Source organism: Lutjanus erythropterus, chromosome 4 (assembly GCF_056507025.1).
Source record: "Lutjanus erythropterus isolate fLutEry1 chromosome 4, fLutEry1.hap2, whole genome shotgun sequence".
NCBI classification, from domain to species: Eukaryota; Metazoa; Chordata; class Actinopteri; order Lutjaniformes; family Lutjanidae; genus Lutjanus; species Lutjanus erythropterus.
The window spans coordinates 29,751,723-29,774,743 of NC_139320.1; the positions used below are offsets into that span (position 1 = coordinate 29,751,723).

The 23,021-nt window shown below is 40.5% G+C and overlaps 1 protein-coding gene across 1 annotated transcript in view; it reads left to right on the plus strand.

Moving 5' to 3' along the window:
* slc8a2b (solute carrier family 8 member 2b) overlaps positions 1-23,021 on the plus strand; it is a 238,522-nt gene that overhangs the window by 182,886 nt on the left and 32,615 nt on the right. The window contains exons 4-10 of the mRNA XM_084717566.1: positions 116-618; positions 6,016-6,153; positions 6,440-6,667; positions 8,910-9,275; positions 14,667-14,792; positions 16,055-16,250; positions 17,358-17,488. Of these exons, the coding sequence (XP_084573692.1) occupies positions 247-618; positions 6,016-6,153; positions 6,440-6,667; positions 8,910-9,275; positions 14,667-14,792; positions 16,055-16,250; positions 17,358-17,488 (1,557 nt within the window). The 5' untranslated portion in view covers positions 116-246. The remainder of the gene's footprint in view (positions 1-115; positions 619-6,015; positions 6,154-6,439; positions 6,668-8,909; positions 9,276-14,666; positions 14,793-16,054; positions 16,251-17,357; positions 17,489-23,021) is intronic.

Here is a 23,021-nt window from a genome sequence, read left to right on the forward strand (position 1 = left end):
TCTGTTCTGTGTTGTGTGCAGTAGTTTTTGTTGTTTCTGGTTTTGATTTTAAAGGTCTTTTCACTGAGTCACAAACTAATTTGCTGTTTGTTTTTTCCATTTTCTCCCCCTGTAGGTAAACTAGTCACACCACCCTCAGCTCTACCCAGCACCTCCCCCTCCCACCTCCCTCTTCCTCAGCCTAATCCCATCATCCTCCTCTGCCTCACCCTTTCCTCCTGCTTCTCGTGGGAACCGCACGCTGCCATGTCTCTCTTGGCCTCTCCTGCCCCCTTCCTCCTCCTTCTCCTCTTCCTCGTCCCGCTGCCTCCCTGCCAGCCGGAGTCCCAGCGCAGTGAGCCCACCAGTGACCCCAGCCTGCGAGTGGCCTCGACCTCCATCTTCCCCTCCTTCGCGCCCTCCGTGTCTTCTAATAACAGCAACACGACTGGAAAGTGTGATGATGTGCCAGTGTGCCGACGTGGTATCCTGCTGCCGGTCTGGGAGCCCAACCAGCCTGGCATCGGCGACCAGATAGCCCGAGCTGTGGTCTACTTTGTGTCACTCATGTACATGTTCCTGGGAGTGTCCATCATCGCCGACCGCTTCATGGCGTCCATAGAGGTCATCACATCACAGGTGAGAATGAGAACTGCAGTGGGAAATATTACGTCGTTATCTTTTTCGTTGAATTAAATCATTGCATGTCTTTAACAATATTTAATTGAAGGGTTCCTTTAAAAGAAATTATTATCTTGGTTAGCTAGTTCATAACAAGCCAATCACAGAGACTCTGTATGAACAAGGGTGATCAAGGTTCTATGTGTCTTCTTGTCTCTGGGCCTTTTTCCACCAAATACGCTCGGGTTGCATTCAAGATCCTGAGAATCCTGGGTGCTATCAAGTGAACCATTGTAATGAAGAACAACACAGAGAGTTACACAAAGCTCAGCAACCTTTAGAATATGACAAACCGACCAACTGAGAACTTCTCAGGATCTGAATTGGTTTATTTTTGGTGGAAAGAACGGTTCAAAATTTGGTGTTTGAAACGGAACTGGGCTGGTTCTATGTTGGTGGAAAAAGGCCTATGTGTGTTTTTCTCGTCTCTGAGTGAGACATAACTAGAAGGTTCAAACAGATGTTAGTTTGCCCGTGAGTTTCAACCAGGCCTGGTTCTACAAGGGTGCAAAACCACGGCACTCTCAGCAGCTTGCAAAAAGGCTGAGTGAAGGTGAATACAGGTCAGCAAGTGTGGTGATTATTAAATAGTCTCTCAGCCGGTTACATCACTGGTCTCATAGCTCTGAAACAGCTGTGCCAGTCACAGTAAAGCAGCTCAGCAGACACAAAGTTTTACCTCTGGAAATGTCTGGATGGTTCAGAGCATCAGTTCACCACAAATCTTCACCCAAAGACAAACAGAGTATGATTTTCCATCAGGTAGTTTCAAAGTTAAAACATGAGGCTTCGTAATCAGACGTCTCCTTCATAAAAAAGGCTGAATGTGGAGTTATAGCCGACCAGTCTGGTGCAGCCTGGTGTCGCTTTCAGGTGATTTAATAAAGGTAAACAAAACGAACAACCGTGTAAAATGACACTGCGCTCTGGAGCAGCACTTCTTCAGAGGATGAAGATTTATCACTGATGAGACAAAGAACGACACGCTGTGTTCATTTAAGAACATTTTCAACTTTTTCCAATTCTGTTCCAGCATCTGTTCATCAGGGAACACACTCCTGTCTGTAACACCAACACTATTTTGCATTGCTGTTGATGGTCTATTCTGTTAGTAGAGCACTCCCACTAATTTTAGATGGAGTCATTTTGTTCTGAAACAACGCTTGATGACCTTGACATGTTTCATTTGGCGGGAGAAGCTTGGTGCAGTGATGTGAGACAGCAGAGAGAGATGTGGAACATACACTGCAAAAAGCATTGTGTATGTTAAAATTGCCTACTCCAGCTTTAAGCAGTAAGGTAGTGGGCAGAATAACCTTTAACATTGTTCAAGAGAAAATGCAGAACTGTCAGAATTAAGGGAAGCATAACACCCATAGCGCCAAAGGCAATAAACTGTCATAAATAAATAATAAATCACTCATGAGTGCATGTTATTTTCAAGGTTAATGAGTGTGCTAGATACAAGAGTGTAGGTTTTGTCTTAACATTGGTACCTTGGCCGATAACTTGTTTTTGTTTTTTTGATTTTTATTTGTTTTTTTTGCAATTTTTCTACAGATACATAAAGCTTAAATAGGGTTAAGCCCCGTTAAGACATCTCATGGCTCCAGGCCTGGGCTCAAAGTCTGCTGACGTTCGGTAGTTTGCAGGTTTTCATCTTAAATCAGTGTGGTAACTGGCTAGTTAGTTTACTGCCTCTTACACTGTGGGTGGTGAAAAATCTCCTGAAGTCCCCTCTGTTTTACATTATATTATGTGGGCTGTACAGTGCAGGCAATAGAGGAAAGAGAATAGATCATCTGAAAGACATTTTCGCTCATGCTTGAGGCATCGACCTACAGTCCGCTGTACCGTTGTCAGCACACTGATCAGCCACCGCCTCCTCCGTGTCTGGCAGTTGATATTTCAGATATCAGATTTGCTCTCCCTGTGAGCCAATCGAATGCCAGCACAGCATGCCTAAATTCGTTGACTTGGAGATGTAGCTTCTGGGAAGGCACATCTGAATTATCTGATATGACTTCACTCATTCAAATATTGGTAGGGACAATTCTGTCATCCCAAAATACTGGTAGGGACACATCCCTGCTGTCCATATGCAAACCTGCGCTCTCAGTAAGGCGACTACAGAGGATATGAAACTGTGAATGTTTGTATCATCGTGTCATTGTCTCTTTACTGCAGTTCAGGCCTGATCTGTGAGGATCCCGTAGATTTCCCTCTCGATCCATTTATCCTCTGTAATAGTGTAAATGACCCTCAGCTGTTCTCAGAGACAGAACTGTGTGTTTACCCACGAGGATAATAGTCATGAGGAGCAGAATCTGCTGGGACCAAACACAGCAGGAATTACTGAGCTGTAGTCGATCACTCTCAGCACTACAGTTGGTGGAAGCTGGTGCAATATATCACAGTGTGTGTGTGTGTCCCAGGAGGCCTGTAATGGTTCAGATGTTGAGGTTATTCAGTCATAAGCGCTGTAGAAACACAGAGGAATGGTCTCAGGAGGTCTGAATGGAGGCTGATGTTCAGTCTGAGAGGAGGACGAGGAGAAGCGAAGGTCAGCCAGGAGGAGAAAAATGGACAGGGAGGAGAGAGGAAGGACAAGAGAAAATAGACACACTAAATGCACAAAAAAAAAATCAGGACCATTTTCCCTTATGGTCAGTCACAAACTTTTACACACAGACTGTGCATCTCCATGTGCACCTTGTATTTTGGTTCAGGCAGCTCGCAAAAGGTGCGAGTGAATCTGAACAGAGATCAGCAAGTGTGGTGATTATTAAATAGTCTCACAGACAGTTGTGTCAGTCTGCTGTACTCCTCATCATGAGAGCAGTCCAGGTTTAATAAGATAATTTAACAGGAAAAGGACTCAACATTTACAGATGTGCATGTTGTTACTGATTCTATCAGGGTAAACATGAGACAGACCATTTTGTTTTCAAGGGGGTCTCAAAACACACACTCATCAGAACAAACCATTATGAAAAAAAGTGATTATTTTTACTGATATTGCAATTACAACAGGATTTGTGATAAAAGAGGGAATGATCATTTTTACATTTTTATTCTTATCTTTATTGAAAATCATATTAAAATAATTATATAGTGTTATTGGGGTGATTTATGCCAAACAGAGATGTTTTGTTAAGTCTGTAGAATGTGATGTGTAGACCAGGACATCTCTGCAACACAACAATATTTAATTTAAAGTTTTTAGAACAAACCAAGACAAAACACAAGGCACAACACAATATACAACAAAGAAAAAAACAGTCTGCTCAATAACAATAATAGAAAAAACACCATCATAAGGAAAATTATTAAACTAAAGAAACAAACCAAACCAAAATTTTAGACTGAGTTATAGCTGAAACCTGATGATGATCTGATGATGATGCACTGTTTATAATGTTCTTTGATTTTGTTCTGTGACTGACGAGTTTATGGATGTAGTTTTGTCCGGTTTCTGTTTTATTTCTCTTAGAAGCGAGAGAAACAAGAGTCTGCTGGGAACTAGTTTTAGTATTCTGAAAGTCTGAGCTGCTCCAAATGAAGCCTAATGAAGCATCACCTAATCTGATCTGTAGTGCCTCTTATCTGAGATGGGACTGATCAGCAGAAAGTAAATGCACTTTAAACAGGATAACAGTCAGAAATAAACAAAGACAAATAAGTAAATACAGCTCTTTATTTAACTTTAATGTCCAGCTGAACAACAACAACAGATTCGTATTTAACTTAAGTAAGTAAATAAGTTTATATTCTTATGTTTTTGCACAAACTTTTCATGTTTCATTCACTCCTGCAGAGTTTTCATGCTGTTCAGGCGATTGTTTTAGATTTTACAGTATGTTGAGACATGAAACAAGATTAAACTTCATCTCACCTTAACCTGCTTTTGATAATAGCAGGTTAATGGAATATAGATGAACATCTACAGTGGGGTATTAAAGAGAACAAGAATTGTCCATAGTCTAATTTAATCACCTGATTATAAACCATTCTGAACTGTCATCCAATGTGAGGTTCCTACAGGAAATCTAGCGGTGTTCAGTACCTAATTGTTCCAGTGTGGCCTCTAAATCAGATTTTTTGTAGATCTTTAAAAATTAAATGCCATTCCCCTTTTTTTTTATTATGTCCTATATGGCTAATAAAAGTGACACACCACTATACCCATCATCCAGCAAATTATGCTTAAAGCTAATTAGCTTTACCCTTTCAAGTTAAACTTCTTGTTTTTATTGAATTATTTTTAGTGTGGCCTCTTCATCTCCACTTGCGCTGCTTCTGTTGCTCTGTCTCACTCTATTTACTCAATACATGGACTTTACATTCACCTGCATGGCTTCAGGTTTTTCTTCTCCATTTAGTTTAAAATTAAGCTGCAACAGTGTTTCCTCAAACAAAAGTCAGTGGTCAAATAAAAGCCAGGTGGTGTGGCTGACGAGAACAAATAAAGGCCTGCTCCAAATATAGGCTGGGAGAAAAAAACAAGGGTAGATAAACTCCCAGTGCCTGTTACATAATATGCATGTCAACTAAGCATATTGTACACTTTCATTCCAATATATAATCATGTATAATCAATCAACAATATAATGGTGTTATTTTCAACACTTTGTTGTTTAAGATAAGTCATCTAAAGTATTAATGTTCCTTTTCAGTCACTGCAGGTGTATGTGAGTTAATGTCTCAGCCAAACTGTGTTCTGTAGTAACATACAAGTACCAGGAAGTTGCAGTAGCTACACTTATTGCAATTATATGCATTTAAAAACCTATAGGGCTTTTAATTTGAAACAAATACAGGAGGTGTTGGGTTTGTGTTAACAGCAAGGGCAAACAGGAGCAGAAAAGTGTGAACACAAAAATGTGAACACATATACTTTTCAAACAATTCAAAAGTTAGTTAGAAATAAAGGCCTTTCTCTAATATAAAGCTGCTTCAAATAGAGGCCTTGTACCCTCAGCAGCTACTATTTGAGGAAGAAATAGGAAGGCATGTGATAGGACAATTGTTTAGCTCTTAATGGAAAATGTGTCAAATAATGGTGAGAGAGAGGGGAGACAGAGACAGCAGAAGGAAACGGTTGGATGAATGAAGAGAAATGAAAAGGTTAATAGAGAAGGAGGGTGTTCATCTGTCTTTTTCAATGTCCAGTGTAAATGAATGTTCTATTGTGTAGGAAGCCACAATGACACAATTTCTGTTCTAATCAGCCAAAATAACTGGAAACACGTGTGTGTGCGTGTGCAGGTTTGTCCAGAGGATTGATGAACAATCAGTCACTGAAATGGTGTGTGTGTCTGTATTGTGTTTGTCTGTGTGTGTTTGGGCCGACAGGAGAAGGAGGTGACCATCACGATGCCCAACGGGGAAACATCAGTGGCGACGGTTCGAATCTGGAACGAAACGGTTTCCAATCTGACACTCATGGCCCTCGGCTCCAGTGCTCCGGAGATACTGCTGTCTGTTATAGAGGTACACACACACACACACACACACACACACACACACACACACACACACGACCGTGTCTGTCTATCAGAGGAGTTTATGTGCAGTCATTCTCTCCTCCTGCTCCTCTTATCTTTCATCTCCTCTTTCTCTCTCTCCATCAAATGCTTCACAGTTGAATACTCAGCTTCCTCTCCAGCTGTATCTGCACAACCATAATATCTTCTGCAGAGAGGATGTTGTTAAATCAAAACATGCTCAGATGGCAAAACTAGCCATCTCTTCCCTCTCACTCTCTACATCTCTGCAGGTTTGTGGTCACGGCTTCAAGGCAGGCGAGTTGGGACCAGGAACCATCGTTGGCAGCGCCGCCTTCAACATGTTTGTGATCATTGGGATCTGCGTGTGGACGATCCCCAACGGCGAGACCCGAAAGATCAAACACCTGCGGGTGTTCTTCATCACCGCCTTCTGGAGCATCTTCGCCTACATCTGGCTCTACCTCATCCTGTCTGTCATGTCGCCGGGCGTCGTGGAGGTGAGACACGCTCAGACTGTTTACACTGTGTAAAATATCGAGTGCTCCCCAAGTACCACCTCACTGTTGTTCGCCATTTGTTGCTGGCAGATGCTGTGGACACTTCACCTGATCTGCAGCCATGATTTCAGTGTTTTTGAAGCATTAATTTTCTCTCTCTTTATTTTACCTCTGCTTACTATCTTTCCACTAAAGTTTAGCTCATAACTACAGGTAATAATGGATGACATCTGCACACCCTGCATGTATGATTGTGACCATGTTGCTGGCAAAAATACAAGGAAGACAAAACTATTTTAAATTACATTTCAATGATCTCATATTTCATGTGTATGTTTTAAATTTACTTTATTTTAGTTTTTAAAAACTATTTCTGACTTTCCTCCATGCACTACCAGCAGGACCTTGCATACCACCAGTCATACTCTTACTGCAGTTTGAGAATCTAGGGTTTAGAAAAATATAGGAAAGACCTTTATAGTACCAAATAAAGCCTCCTACATACATACATATTCATACAAGGTGGGTGAAATGACACAACAGAGGTAATACAGATCAGGAGGCATGAATCACTTTTCGTTGTGTCAGAAACAGTAGCCAAGTATTAAATTAAATATTAAAATACTTTCTAATGTTTGTCTATTTATTAGATTTTTTTTTTCAGATTATTGGCGTGAACAAAAATATGTCATTGCTAAAGCAGTTTTACATAAAACAGGTTGCAGATTACATAAATACATATTAATTACATAGGTGTCATTTGCATGTAGTTCTATATTGTGCAATATGATGCAGTATATCACAGTTGAAGTGATGATGGTTGTGAGTCTCTCAGACATGTAGCTGCCTGAGGAGCTGTTGTTTCTTCACAGGAGAGCAGACAGCTTCTCTTCAGGGGATAATGTTTAAAAGTCGGGTTTAATCTTTGTTATTTCTCCACAGTGGAAGAGAATTTCTCACAGTGGAGGAGGAAGTGCATCTCTGTTTCTGTTTGTGCTTTTGATTATTAAATGTAAGGTTGGGAAGGAAACATTGCTGGTTATTGTTAATGTCTCATTCTTTGGTTGTACATGTAACAATCTGTTGTTCCCAGTGAAGATATTTCAAGTCCACATGAAACAGGAATCATAGTGCTGTTTGCTTCAGCCGCTGTGCAGCTGGGAGCTCCCAGTGAGCACGGTGAGACTGGGACTAAACGCTGTCTCCAAGGCCGATGGAGGTTTGACAACAGAGAATACAGCAAAGGTGGCTCTCTTACTGCATTTGGCTGCAGGCGTCCAGGAGCTGAGTCAGTTAATGTAGCTGCATAGCTAACTGAGCTAATGGTACTACACTTAGCATTAAACTACTTTAGCAACAAGAAAAGCTATCGTTCCATCAGGAAACTCTGTAAATGACATTAGTGCTGTATTTCCAAAAACACACACATAAAATATGTATATTGAAATACCATCACATTACACCACATTTATTTTATATTTTATGTATTTATATATTGTATTTTTCTGTCTAAAGCCACTTACAATAATGTGTTGAGCTCTCAGTTTTGCCTCTACTACTGCTTTTCTCACAGTTATAGTGGTATTATAACACACATATGTATCTGCTTATGACTGACACCTGAATGCAACCAGTGATCAGTGAAGTGGTTTGTTTCTTCGTCTAGATTTTGAGATATCCGTCTCTGAGGTTGAACCTCTTGAAAAACAAAACTGGAAACAGACTTTGCATCGTACTACAAATGAGCATAGTTGTTGTTGCTGTGTTGTCGCACACCGACTGGAATTTCAATGTCTTTTGGAATGTAAATTCAAACATAATCTGCCCCTGACAGCTTACCTGAGCTGCTGGTTGTGAGTGTTTGGGGAGCTGTTTTGTAATTTCTGGGTTGCTGTTTGTTTCTACCTGGTAGCTCTCCTCCTGGACTGTAACAGTTTCCTCCTCGGAGACGTCGGCCTGGACTCGCCTCCAGCCCCCGAATCCGTCTTTTCTGTTTAAAGGAGATGAGCTGATGTGATTGGCTCTTATTTAAGATCCCCAAACACCACCTGCCGAGACGACTGATAATGTCTCCATGATGCTCCATCCTCTTTCTCAGTTTGTGCTGCATTATCAGAATTATACTTGACACATGCGCCCAAGGGGAGGAAGTGATGTTTTTTATAATCTTTGAAGGGACAGTTCACCTCAAAACCAAAAATGCATACAACTAAGAATCTGTGTGTGTGTGTGTGTGTCTCAGGTGTGGGAGGCCCTGGTGACCCTGCTGTACTTCCCCGTGTGTGTCATCCTGGCTTGGATCGCAGACCGCCGCCTGCTCTTCTACAAGTACATGGGCAAGCGCTACCGTGCCGACAAGCGCCACGGCATCGTCGTCGAGACCGAGGGAGACCTGACGCCCAACAAGGGCGGCATGGAGATGATCATGGACGGCAAGTTCCCACCGCGAGGGGGCGCCGTGGTCCCCGCCGAGAACTGTGGAGGCGGGACTCAGGACGGCACAACGGGCACCGCGGCCAACAACATCGGCGGTGGCAACCTGCCCACCTCCAACAGCACGATGGTGAACATGGAGAGCAGCAAGGAGCTGGACGAGAGCCGCAAGGAGGTGAGAGACAGACAGATATGGAAGAGACATTTTCATCAATCATCAGGTTTTTTTAAATCAATAAATTAACACTTTTTTATTGTTGTTTTTTACAGTGATGGTGTTATATCACTGTATTATAAAAATAATCAGGGATACTGGTCTTAAAACTTGATTCTTTTCACTCTATTTGCAAAGTAAGGGAAAAATTATTGGAAAAACAGATGTGCTTGTCGGCTCCAAATAGGAAGGACAATGAGGTTTTGGCCTACATGTGTTTTGGGAGCTGCTCCATAATGCAGGTTCATTAGTAAATATAATGTGATTCACTCTCAGAGTTAGAAAAGGGCTGCAGTAAGCATCTCAGCATTCAGTCGGCAGAAAACCCAGGGTATATAAATATAAGAACAACAGTCAGCATTAATACATTTGAATAAGGCAGCAGCAGATACACACAGCAGCACTGATCTCACAGCAGAGGGCAACAAAACAAACAACAAACCCAGCTGATGCTGCACTGGGGTATGAAGTTCCACAGGCAAAAGAAGCGAGTCTGTGATGCACTCTAGGATACATCAGTTTACATGAAAACATTTATATAAATAAGCTTAACATTTATACAACATCATGATAACAATAATAATACTGGAAAACTGGATACTGGAACACTCATACTGTCGCTGTTGATCACTTCACGTTTAAATAAGATAAGATAAGATGAACTTTATTGATCCCACACCGGGGAAATTCACTTGTCACAGCAGCTCAGCAGTACAGACAGAAAGTGACAATAAGTACTTAAAAATATTAAGATAAAAAAGAAGGAAGATATGTATGTACATATCAGTTTAAAAATATAAAATCTAAGAAATAAAATTTAAGTAATAAGTACAGGACTGTACACACAGACTATTTACAATATGTACACCTTCCACTGTAAACTTTGTTGACTTGAAGAGGCAGATTGCACAAAGGTTATGATAGATTGCACTAAATATTAGTGTTAGCAGCTGTAGGTTAGAGTACAAAACCAAGAACCACACTCAATCACGCAGTACTACAAATGGCAACTTGAAAAATGAAGGAAAATATTTTTAGATCGCATAGAAATGTATTTTTGAATCCCATAGAAACTTGGAAAGAAATTGGTTGAAATGGGTTGGGAGGATATATTCCACATTGTTATAAAATGTACATCAGTGCTCCCATGTGGCCATTCCCAACGAGCTCTGCGGCTACGAGGGGAATATACTGCCTGGTGAAACTGCTGTGTGTTGGTCTGGGGACCAGCCACCAAGAGGCTTCTCCCAACAAGCTCCTGAGCCACGAAGGGAACGTGCTACCCAGAGGAACACGCCCTGTGAACATATAAACAAAGATGGATGAATACATTAAACCCAGTAACCACCTGATGTGCAGCAGTAGAAGTAGATACAATTGTTTATGATAGTTAGGGGTGCAGGAACTCGTGTCACGTGTGATTGTGGTGCAGCTTGAGTCGCCTGCCTGAACTATATGAAGTTCCACACAAAGCAACATGACGCATCAACCTACTACTTATTTAATTAGCTTCATATGAGATGTAGCGTTCACTCAGTTTCTCTTGACTGTTCCTCAATATTACAACATTAGTCCAACATCGTCCCAGCCTCGTCCCACAGTCCTGCAACGTGCAACAGGTGAGCCTGCAAAATAAACAGTAAAGCGATAAAAAGAATAGCAAAACAGTTTGCAGTGAGCATCAATCCAACCAACCATCAATTGATCCAATTGCTTGTTTTGTACTCGCCCTTGTTAAGATGCAGTCCAATGTGATATGATTAATCTTAGCACACACATAGTAGTTTTCCGGTTGTTGTGGGGACATTTCCATCAAAAATAAAGTCATTCCACTGGGTCTTTACCTCTGCGGATGGTGGGAGTAACATTAGATGACTTTCGTGTCAGTTCTTGCAGCTGTAAACAGAGAAATTGGTGTGTTTTGCCCGTGATGTTACCTTCTAAATCTTTCTGTTACAGAGTCTGCATGTTGTAGCAAGGAACATAGTTACTGGATGTAACTCCAGTTCTACGAGAACCTGTGCAGCCCTCTGTCTGCATGTTATCACAGCCACAGTAAATAAAATTGGTTTATTTACTAAAACATTTATCACAATAATGATGGTATTCCAAAATCTGTGTTGTGGGTGAGTGTGACAGAGGTGACGGCGATGCTACCACCCACCTCCACTATCTCTGTGCAAGCAAACATTTTGCATTGCACTTGATTCCCTCATGGTGTGTCTGGTCTTTTCCTGCTGGCAGGTAAACACAGCACCTTCCCTGCCCCAGAAAACCCAGAAAAACTCACAATGTCCCAGACAAACCACTGACTGGTGCAGAACATGTCGTTAAGATTTTTTCAACATCAGATCATTTACAGAGAGTTTACAGTGATAAAGAGAAGAGAGCAGAAATCTTTCACAGACCCTGTTATCACTGCAGATTACTGCTCTGTAATAATTCTGTAATCTCATTTCACAGGTTTTTTTGTTGGTGAAAAATGCAGTTAACATAGAAAACACACTTTCCGCTGCGGTGATTATGACATGATTGGAGCCAAAATAACGGATCGTTTTGCTGCAGGAGACAGAAAAGTTGCTGATAAAATGTTGAGGCTGTTTCCAGCTATGATGAACGGCTGCTGTTCAGATTTACATTTCCTAAAGTTGTGCAAGTTTTATAGTTTGTGATGCCAATTTCTTTGCAAACTTTTCACCCTTGATAGTTTGCACAAAAAACCATTAACGGTCTCAAGTAGATGCAGATTATTTTACCCATTTTAACACCCATGTTCACCTGTTAATGAGCAGCTAAAAACAGATTAGTTTCTCTCACTAATGAGGTGAAGAAAGACAGGAAATGAGACAATTTAAGAGGTAATGACAGGACAGAGAGATGAACATGTGGGAGGTCTGAAAGATAGAGATGAAAATACGATAATGAGGGTCAGAAAGGTCAAAGAGAAAAGGAAGAAAGTGAGAAGGACAAAATGAAATTGTCAAAGTAAGATTAGAAACAATTAGATTAGAGAAGGTTTCTTGTGTTCTGTGTGGACACTTCAGAAGGACTGTCTCTCATTCTCATCGATTTACATTTTCATTCTGCACCAGAGCGTCTGTTTGAAGTGAACTAAGTCATACACAAATCTATCACAAAGAGACACAAAACTATCACAAAGAGAGGCAAAACAACTATAAAGGGACAAAAAACTACTACAAAGAAACACACCAATTTTAAATGGGCACAAAACTATCACTAAGGGACACAAAATAATTATAAAAGGACACAAAACTACCACAGAGAGACAAAACAGCATGAAGTCCCTTTTACATATCTGTACCCATGGGCATGTTGTCTCACAATCCATTTGTAAGAATAATGAAAAACCTGAACTTTTGTTGCAGAAGACAAATCTTCAGATCATAACAGTTAACTTCATTAATGAGTTAGTGAGTTAATTATATGAGTGTATTCTGCCTGCAGTAGTGTAATGATTCACCCTCCATCTCCTGCTGAATGGTGTAAACAAACGTCGACTTCTCTCCACCTCCACTTAAAAATGTTTCAGTGAATTAAATCTTCTTCAGTTTCTCCCTCGTTAGTGACCGAGTTGTCGTCTACTTACTGTGAGAATCACGCTCATATTCACACAACTGTCTCCTCCAGTCTATTCAAGCCACATTCTTGTCTCCTCTCTAAAGACAAACGCGTAAGACACACACCAACATATTCAGATACTCTAAATCAGTGGTTGCTGCAGCACCCTGAGGTGCCTTGAGGACGGACCAAAAGTACCACAAGATTTATTGTTCATTTATTGTGCAGTTTTAATAACATTTCACCACTTTTTTTTCAAAATTTACATTAACTATGTTGGTGTTACATTATCAGACATATCAAAAAAATCTAATTGTATTTATATAACACCTTTAAAATGAATCAGTGCAAGTCAAGGTGCTTTAATGTTATTAATAAAACATAAAATGTTAAAAATGGATTTAGAGACTAACGCACACCAAAACAACCAAATCCCCCTTAAACCACTGATTGAATAAATCAACAATATAATAAGTTGGGTAGTTAAAGTAATAAAAGATAAACAATAAAAGGTTTAAAATAAAAATCATATATATAACAATGAAAATAAAAATATGTAAGACGACACAAAATTAATGATTATATGATTATAGTAAAACAGTAAATATATGGGGATGAACAGTAAAATAGTGATAAAACCAAGTAGAATTAAAGAAATAATAATGACGATAATAAAATAAGTATAAATGTTAAAACCATTAAATTATAATGTACAACATAAAAGCAAGACTGAATAAAAACACACAAAAGACAACAAAAATCTAAATCAATGTTTTAAAAACTATATATATAGTATAATATACTGTTTTTAATATTAATATTCAGTCATGCCACAGCTAGTGACATAACTCCTGGTTATAATATAATATAATATAATATAATATAATATAATATAATATAATATAATATGGTTAAAATGCATAAGAATCAGTGTAAATGCATGGAAAAGGTGAAACACTGCTCTAAATTCTGAGTAAAAACACATCATTCAGAAGTTCAAAAAGAAATTCATTTAAATTCTACACATTCACTCACTTTCACATCTTATGATTTAAAAAAAAAAAAAGAAAAGAAATTCTCCTCCTACCAATGTCACAGTAAATGTTTGGAGCAAAATACTTGGCAGCCATTAAAATGTCTGAAGCTGCAGAGGATCAAGTGGAGCAGAGAAAATGAACAAATGATCACTTGGATTATAATTGCATGTCAAACTTGGCAGTGGTGAAGCATCTTCAATTTCTCGTCCTTTCTGGAGCAAAAATCTTCTCTTTTTTTATTGATTGACCATCTGCAAGGTCTTAGAAACATGTTCTGGTCTGAATGTTCTAATAGATTAAACCAGTTACACTGACTGTCTTCTGGAAGGTCAGTGGTTTATGTTTTTGAACTTTAAAGGATGAAATGTTGTTTCTTTCTTCCGATCTGGCACTAAAATCTATTTTAAAAGTTGTTAAAACTTGCAGGCACTGGATCTAAATTACTTGGAAATGTTTTGAACAACTTATAAAGTTACAGAATGTTTTTTTTCCAACCCACAGATGAAACTAAGCCATCGTTCAACAGAAGCCAAGGCATGAAAATGATTAGAGGTAGTTAGCTGATAGGAAGTCCCTTTTGAAAGATAAAAAAATTACAAGAGGAGACCTATAACAAGAACGTCATATGTTTAGCTCTTCTACAATCACTGTGTGTGTGAACGGCCATGCATGCTGTCAGTGTGTGTCTGTATTTTAATCGTGTGTGTGTCCTCTTGTCCTCTCGTCTGTCCTGCAGGTGATTCGTATCCTGAAGGAGCTGAAGCAGAAATATCCTGATAAAGAACTGGACCAGCTGGTGGAGCTCGCCAACTACTACGCTCTGCTGCACCAACAGAAGAGCAGAGCCTTCTATCGCATACAGGTAACACACACACACACACACACACACACACACACACACACACATTATTCATAAATAGTCCCTGAAGTGAACACACAAGGTTGTTCAGACCCATAAAAGGACATAAAGTGGTTCAAGGACTTTCTGCACTGAATTTCTGTATCTTTCTTTTTCTACAACATATTTGAGAATCAGGAAACAGGACAAATGAGCACAAAGGAAAGTTGAAACAACAATTGTTGTTTTTCATACATCTATTAAAGGTGCTATATGAAGCAATTTACATGTATTGTTTGCTCTGTATTGCCAGCGTGTGAACAGATCGTAAATCAATTCAAAGAAGACCTTCGCCTGTCTCAGCTGCCTATAACAGTGGGCTGATTTGTATGTAAAGGTTGTTTTGCACACTCCTGAGTGCCTTCCCTCTCTTCAGCCTCCCTACCGTGCCAACAGTGTGCAACACTAACTAAAGTTAGCTCAGAAAGTTCGCTAACAAAACAAACAGCCGGCGCTCACCACAACACAAGCTTAATCCCCTGTCTCGACTGCATGTTTTTCACTCCTGCAGACTCATATCTCAGCTGCATCTCACGCCTGTGAATACAACATGAAGCATTTATGTTTTAAACGTAAACGCGAGGCTAATGCCCAATAAAATAAAAAGGCACTGAATACGTATATTTATGCACATTTTGTAGCTGAGGCAGAGCAGACTGTGGTCCAGAGAGCAGCTCACTCTGCTCTGCTCCCTTCACTTTACCCAGCAGCTGGGAAGCAAGATGCAGGAACTCCTTGAACCTCTTCTGAGAGTTTATTCATGGGCAAACTGTACATTTACTGCCACTAGACAACTTTACTGCGAAACTTTAATCCCTGTGCTCTGAGCACCAACACCTGAGTGCATTTCTCTTTCTCCACTGCCGTGCTGATGCCATAGTCGTGTGCATCGTGTTCATGGAAAAACATCAGGAATATTCACACACATCAAAGAAGAAAAATACACATTTTCAGGGGTGGAAGTAACTAATTACAAATACTCAAATTATTGTAATAAAGAAGTTTTTTGGGCTACTTGTACTTTTATTCAAGTCTGTACTTTTACTTGTACAGACGTCATTAATAACAAGAAATTTCTAAAAAAAAAAAAAAAAAAAAATCCACACATCTTAACATTTAAGAAATTTCTTTTGTCTTGATGTGAAACAAAACAACAACAAATGTGAAGTGTCTTCTGCACACTTTGTGTTTTTTTTTTACTCCTCTTCCTGTCCGTCTCCCTCAAGGCTACTCGTATGATGATCGGAGCTGGTAACGTCCTGAAGAAGCACGCGGCCGACCACGCTCGCCGCACGGCCGTCACAGACGAGGAGGCGCCAGAAGATGACGACCTGGAGATCTGCAGCCGAATCTCATTTGAGAGCGCCCACAGTCAGTGCATGGAGAACTGCGGCGTGCTGACACTGGCTGTGGTCTGCCAAGGTAGTGAAATAAATAAGTCATGAGCTAATATTGAGTTCACATGAATAAGTTAGACGAGCCTCAGACTGGTTCAGTAATAAAGTTTAAAATCTGTCTTTGCTTCAAATTAATTCTTAAATTTTTTATCTGTCTTTCATCTGTTTTATTCTCTGAGTTTCATTAACATTTTTCTGCAGTCCGAGTTTGAAGCAACAGGCCAGAACTGCAGTGTGGTGACTTCTTCTTACTCACTGAGCTGCTCTTTAATTACTGGACTAAAGCAGCAGTAACAGAACGGCTCAGATCCTCAACTTAAAAGGGTTCTTTTACCGTCACACCTGTATAACACTGTCAGACTCTCGCAGGAAATGGAAGCAGCAGAACCAGAGATATCATCTCTTCCTATTCCATTCATTCTTCTTCCTTTTCAAAACGCAGAGACCAGCAGATTACCCACAATTCAACTTGGGCACATTCACTTCACGCAGCTCCCTCTGAGGCCACAAAAGGCTTTATGGGACTTTTTTTCACATATGCAGTGGAAATCCCGACAACCATCTCAAAGATTTCAGTCCTGGTTGGTTTGGTAACACCTGTAGTTACTGATGGTAACAGCAAATGTGGTTTAATACTACAGGTCACAGAATTCTAGGGGCAGAAAAACAAACTTTTGTCACTTTAAGGCAATAATTGGCCTTTTTCCATCATTCTGTGAACAGCTGATGTGATTTTATGCTGCACAAGCAGGAGTCACAGTGAAAGGAGTTTGTTACCTGGTTGAAGAGTTGCAGGTGTGCAGCTCTTCATCTGACAGCTGACCGTAGTTCATAAAACTGCAAATATAACAGAATGAGAAATACTTTATTGATCTCTAGGGTGAAACTAAATGAATATTGCAATACTTTCATCTGCAGGCCACCATTGTGTTAACTCATTTGGTAATATGGTGACTTCAGAGACATTTATTTAAAGTAAAATCTTTGAGATTACCTCTAAAAGTAGATTTAAAAGAATATCTGCTTGAGTGAATGTACTTTCCACCACTAGGTTAAAGACTCTTCGTATACATCAGGTCAAGTTTCTGTACACATTTGTCCAATGTTAACTTGTTTTCTTTCCGTTGTTCAGGGGGTCTGGGAGAGAACACGTTCTATGTGGACTACAGGACAGAGGACGGCTCCGCCAACGCCGGGTCAGATTACGAGTACAGTGAAGGAACTCTGGTGTTCAAACCTGGAGAGACTCGCAAGGAGATCAAGGTGAGTGAGGAGAATTCAGATACGGGGAGAACGGAGAAAGAAGCTGTAAAGTAAACTGAGAACACATTTCAACACTGAGCACAAACCACCTGAAAGATAAGTCCTGGTCCTGGGCCTCTGGACCCTCTATTAACAGATGAATTCTACTTTAATGGAGACGAGGTTTAAAGATCCCTGTGGGAGAATTTACTTAAGAAGCACAAACCGTTTACATTATCAAACAGGAGACCTATGACTTCAGCTCTGATGTCAAAGTGTCTGTGTCTGTATTGAAAATAAAAACTGATATACTGAATTTAAATGTCCGGGTAGCCTCTGAGGCCTGCTTTAGCTTCGGCTTCACCAAAACCAGATGTGATGCATGAGGAGCTCTGGGCTGAGACGAGTTTGACTTTATAAACAGCCCGTAGGCTTCTGAGTAACCTGGAGTGTGTCTGAGATCAGAGCGAGAGGAAAAGAGACGAGGGATGATGAGAGTCCCAGCAGGAGAGACACAGCGACTCTGAGGAGAGACGGCTGTTGAGATTCAACGACAGGACAGAAAAATACTGCTGCCGCTGCATCAGATACTGCTTCAGTGTTTGAACTAGAAAGGGCCGAAAAATTTTAGTTGTTCTGCAGTGAAAAACAGAAACCTTTTAAAATCAGAAATTTGCAATATCTTAAAACTTGTGTCTAAAATAATAGAAGAAAATGTTCAGCCTGTTTTTTTTAATGTTTAAATATCAACATCGTTTGATTTTTATCTTTTTGATCGATCTTTGGTTGATCAGCTGATACTTATATTCACACAATTAGTGCTATGTTTCACCAGTAGAAATAATCCTAATACTACTGCTGCTACCATTATATCTGCTCCTCCATACTGTTGCTGCTACCAAAATATTTCTGTTCATATGTTTATAAAATGTACTCAAATACTCAAATGTACTCAGATCAGGCTGCAACAGACTGATATATTAAAATGCCTGCAAGAAAACTCACAAACTGACTTTATTTGGATAAACTGTCCACATGTGGAGAATCTAATGTTAACTCTCTTTCATTTCCATTTGGTCGCGCATAATAATACCTCCCCCAGCCCCTGACTTGTGGGCCTTTTCCATCGGTGCTTTTGCCCGTGCCAAGCCAAACTGAATCACACCAAATTGCATTTTCATTATTGCCAAGCTGCACCGAGATGGACCTACTCTGGAGTGCGGCCAAAGCGAGCCTGACCCTCCTGCAAGCGGGCTGCAGTGACGTCTCGCCAGCCATGTGACGACCCTATTTCTCCCCCTCGAGCAAACCAGTGTTGTGATACTGAGTTCATGTGTCTGCAGGAGAACAGAGAGGAAGACGTTTCTTCAAGTCTCTGTATCTTCAACTCTCAGCACTTTTGTAGCTTCTAACAGAATCTTTATGTTTTGAAATGTAGTTTCTCTCCTCTGTTACTGTTTGAACGTTCAGGTATCTCCATTAGTTTACTGTTTCATATTCGCTTTCAGCTTGTTGGAATCGTGTTACTACTGATGAAAATCATGAAACAACAGGGGACTTTTATTGTGAAAAGTGTAAGGAAACGGTGTGTTTATTCCAGAGACATGTATGAATGGTTTATCTACTGTTTTACAGCCACTCGACTTGAGGCTCCTGGAGCTCATCTTCAGGTTAAACAAACACCTTCAAGCGGGCAGCCCTGTTGTAATGGAAATGCAAAACCCTGCTGCGCTGGGCTGACCGGCCGAGTTAAACCGAATCGAGCCAGGCCAACTCTGTGCGGAAAAAGGCCAATAGCGGTTCTAACTCTCCCAGCAAAGAGTTGGTGCCACTGTGCAACAAGTTGTCAAAGCTAAGAGCTGGTTCATTGGCTGTCGAAACACAAAGAAGTGCTTCAGCATTAGGCTCTGGCTCTGAACCAGCTCTGGAGCCGCCTCTGTCGAGAACTGGTGACTGTGGTGAACTGTTCAATGACATGATCCAGAGCTCAGTGATATGTGACCCCCGTCATTGATCAGTCATGTAGTGTGCAAATTGCAACAACGTCAAGACTCACAATTACACAGATAGAGAGCTGTGTTGTGTGAACAGCACAGAGATCTGCTGAGTTTGAAGGTCATGTGAGCAAGTGTTAAGGTTCTGTTCCATTCAGGTCAAACAGAGAGAGGCTGCTGTGAGTTTACCCTAATATTTTAAATCAATACTACTGTGAAAAAGGTCTGTTGCTGCCTTTTTAAGTTCTAAAACCATTTAGTACATCAAATGATTCAGCGTGATTACTGTAACATATGACATGAAATGTAAGAAAGAAGTAAGATGATCAGTCTGAGTGAGCTGCTTCTTTGATTACAGATGTTCTTCTCTGCAATCTGCGAAACCAGAAACCAAAGAATATTACTTCTTTAAAGCACCTTATTCTGTGTGATTTAAAAGCATATAGGATAATTTCAGCAGGTAAATATGAGGTAAGCCTGGTAATCTCTCCTCAGATTGAAGGTTTGATGAAAGATCAAACGAAGTGAGAGGGATGGATGAGAGCAGGGCACCGCAATCGCCTGAGGAGTCACATTAAAGAAGCATGGAGGGAGTGAGGTGGGGGGGGTGGGGGGGCAGTAGAATAACAGACAGTATAAATTGGCCCATCCACCATGAATGAATGGATGGAGAAACACCGAGTGAGTACATTACAAAGGTCAGTGTCATCCATTCAGCAGCATACCAGTGGATTTCATCCATCACTGTGCCAGAAATGAGCAGCCGGGAAACCAATTAAACACTGAATGTCTCGCTCGTCTCTGCCAGAACTCCCAGTTTGACTGGTGTGTCAGTTCCAGTGTGTGAGCGTCACTTCACAGGCCGCTCTCTCCTCCGATTAAACGAAAAGACAGCGGCTCTCTTTGTTGTTTGTTGATTGTAATGAGTTATAATTGTCATATCAAACAAACGGAGACAATCTTTCATTCCAGTTATAGACTGAATCTAATTTGTAACACACTGATGAAATAAATGGAAGTTCATCCCGTCGCAAGATTATAGCAGTTAAGACAGTTTGAAAGTATCGTGCAGATGATCGTTTGCATGTGTCAAACAGATTGTACATCCGTGTGAACGCCTGTTTCACTGATCGTCAGACTGTTTCAGTATTCAGTCTTTATCAGTTCACTTCAGTGGCAGAGGAGTTATGATATAAAAAATTTGAATTTGCCCTCAATAAAGGGATAGTTTGGATTTCTTGAAGTGTGGTTGTATGAGCTACTTGCATTTCCATAATCAGTTTTTTATCTACAGAAGATGGCGGTCAGCACCCTCTGTATAAGCTCATTTTGGACACCTAAAAACATAAATATCAGTTAAGGTGTACATTATTTTTGCCGTATTCTTACTGCTTTATCTTGCTGCTAGACAGTTTCTGACAGAAAACATTGTTCTCTCCAAATCTACCAGACTCCTCTTGCAAAATCAGTCATTTTACCTCACAGAACACAGTTGCTGGTCCACCGCTGCCTCAACAACAACAACAGAAAGCCAAACAGTGAGGCTAAACACAAGCAAGACAAGGTTAAAGGTAGAGTCTGTATTATTTGGTCCAGCTGTTCAGAAAAGCATCAGGATGTCAACATATCAATGTTTTGGGTTGGTGAAATGTCCCAAGCATGGGAAAATACTGAGGAAAAATATGGAAATACAGGCAGAGAGCAGGATCTCTGCGGATACATACACCGTCACACTCCTCCAGTGGGTCATAAGTGATGATTGAGAGAGATTATGTAATTTGAGTCGATTGTATACACTGCTTTTCTTTTAAGGAAAATGTTCAGATTGTACCTTTAAGCTAAAATTAAGGTAAAATGAGCGCACAACGCAAAGGATGGAAAACACAGTCAAAAGAAGACAGAACAATAAAAGATAAGAACAAGCAAAAACATATCAATATAAATAAATACATATAAAACAAATAAAAGCTCGTATTGATTTTTTTTTTTAGCTGTTTTAGGCATGTTGACTGTCTTCTACTGTAGGTAATGCACTGACTGTGGATAAGTACCTCATTCAACCACACTTCAGATAATCCAAACTATCTCTTTAGTAGTTCAGCTGTATATTCCAAAAAAATAAGTCCAGCTTGACTGACAAGTCTAAAGCTCCTGACTGACTCCCTGACTGCTTGAGATACCTCAGAGTCAACAGCAAAACTTTGCTTCTTCAAGGTTGTGATGTGTGGTGAGTTGTGCATGAAATGAAAATGAAATTAACTGTCGCTACACGTCCGCCGATCGAGTCTGAGCGGCATCCTAACGAGGCCGATTGACCCCTTCAGTAACAGAGGTGAGACAGTCAATTATAAACACTCCCTGCTTTCTAATAGAGAGTGATGAAGAGCCACTGTTGCAGCAAACAAAGCCCATTATGCTGATTGTCTCTCATCAGTAAGTAAGAAGTAGTTTGATTGTATCAGAGTTATAATCACTTTATTCTCTCAGTCACAACAAACAGGAATTCATTATGAAAGCTTTGGTTTGCAGATGTGTCGGCAGCTAACACTGTAACAGTTAAAAAAGCGATCCAGGGACAGCAGCATCTGAGTCCAGGACAGCACAGTGGTCTGATGACTTTAGGGCTTTTCAGCTAAATTTAGCTCGAGGCTAAGGGAGCTGTTAGCCCGAAGCTCAGAAAGCTTTCAGACTAGTACAGTCCTGGAACTTTCCGAAGTGGGATGATCCTAACTTTAGCTCTACGGCTTGCGGGCCCTGCTACAGAGGATGGTTAGCCCCGAGGCTGTGGGGTTATTTTTCCCAAGAAAATCAACTAAACCCAGGGCTAAAAAGTGCCAGTGTGAAAAGGGGCATAGTTACGAAACATTTTGAAATGTTTATATCAATTGCTGTTCAAATGGACATTTAATCCAGGGCTAGTAGAGGTACAACGTGAACCACAGAGGCCTGTGCTTAGCTTAACCGTGGCTTGACAATGTGTTTGTGAAAAGGGGCTAAGTTAGCCAAAGGTTAACACTTAGCCCAGCGTTAAGAACAGCCCAGGACAAGAATATGAAGTGTGAAAAGCCTGTTTGAAAGTCAGGTAGTTTCAAGTGCCAGATATTTTCCACAGGCCTTTGAAGACCAAAAAAAGAGCTAAAAGAGAAAGACTGGTGACACAAACACGACACATAATGAGTGATCACATAGCTCCATGTCTGCTGGATGTTTAAGTAAATTACTGCCAACACATTCACCATTTCAGCTTAAACAGTGTTTCAACTTTTACCAAAAAAGCAGTTCACGCAGAACAACTTTCATCCTCATTACAGTGACTTTTTGACTTTTGAAATATTTCCCAAGAATTTCTGTTATCGGAGCGCCCCTGTGGCTCAGTTGATAGAGCATGCACTGTATGTCCTGAGGCTATCAGTCCTCTGCAGCACCACTGATTTCATTCTCGCCTGCGGCCCTGAGCTGCGTGTCGTCCCCTCTCTGTCTACACCCTTTCCTGTTTACTCTTCAGTTCTACCATAACAAGTCAAAAAGCCCCAAAAAGTTTGTGTTTTAAAGAATTTTTA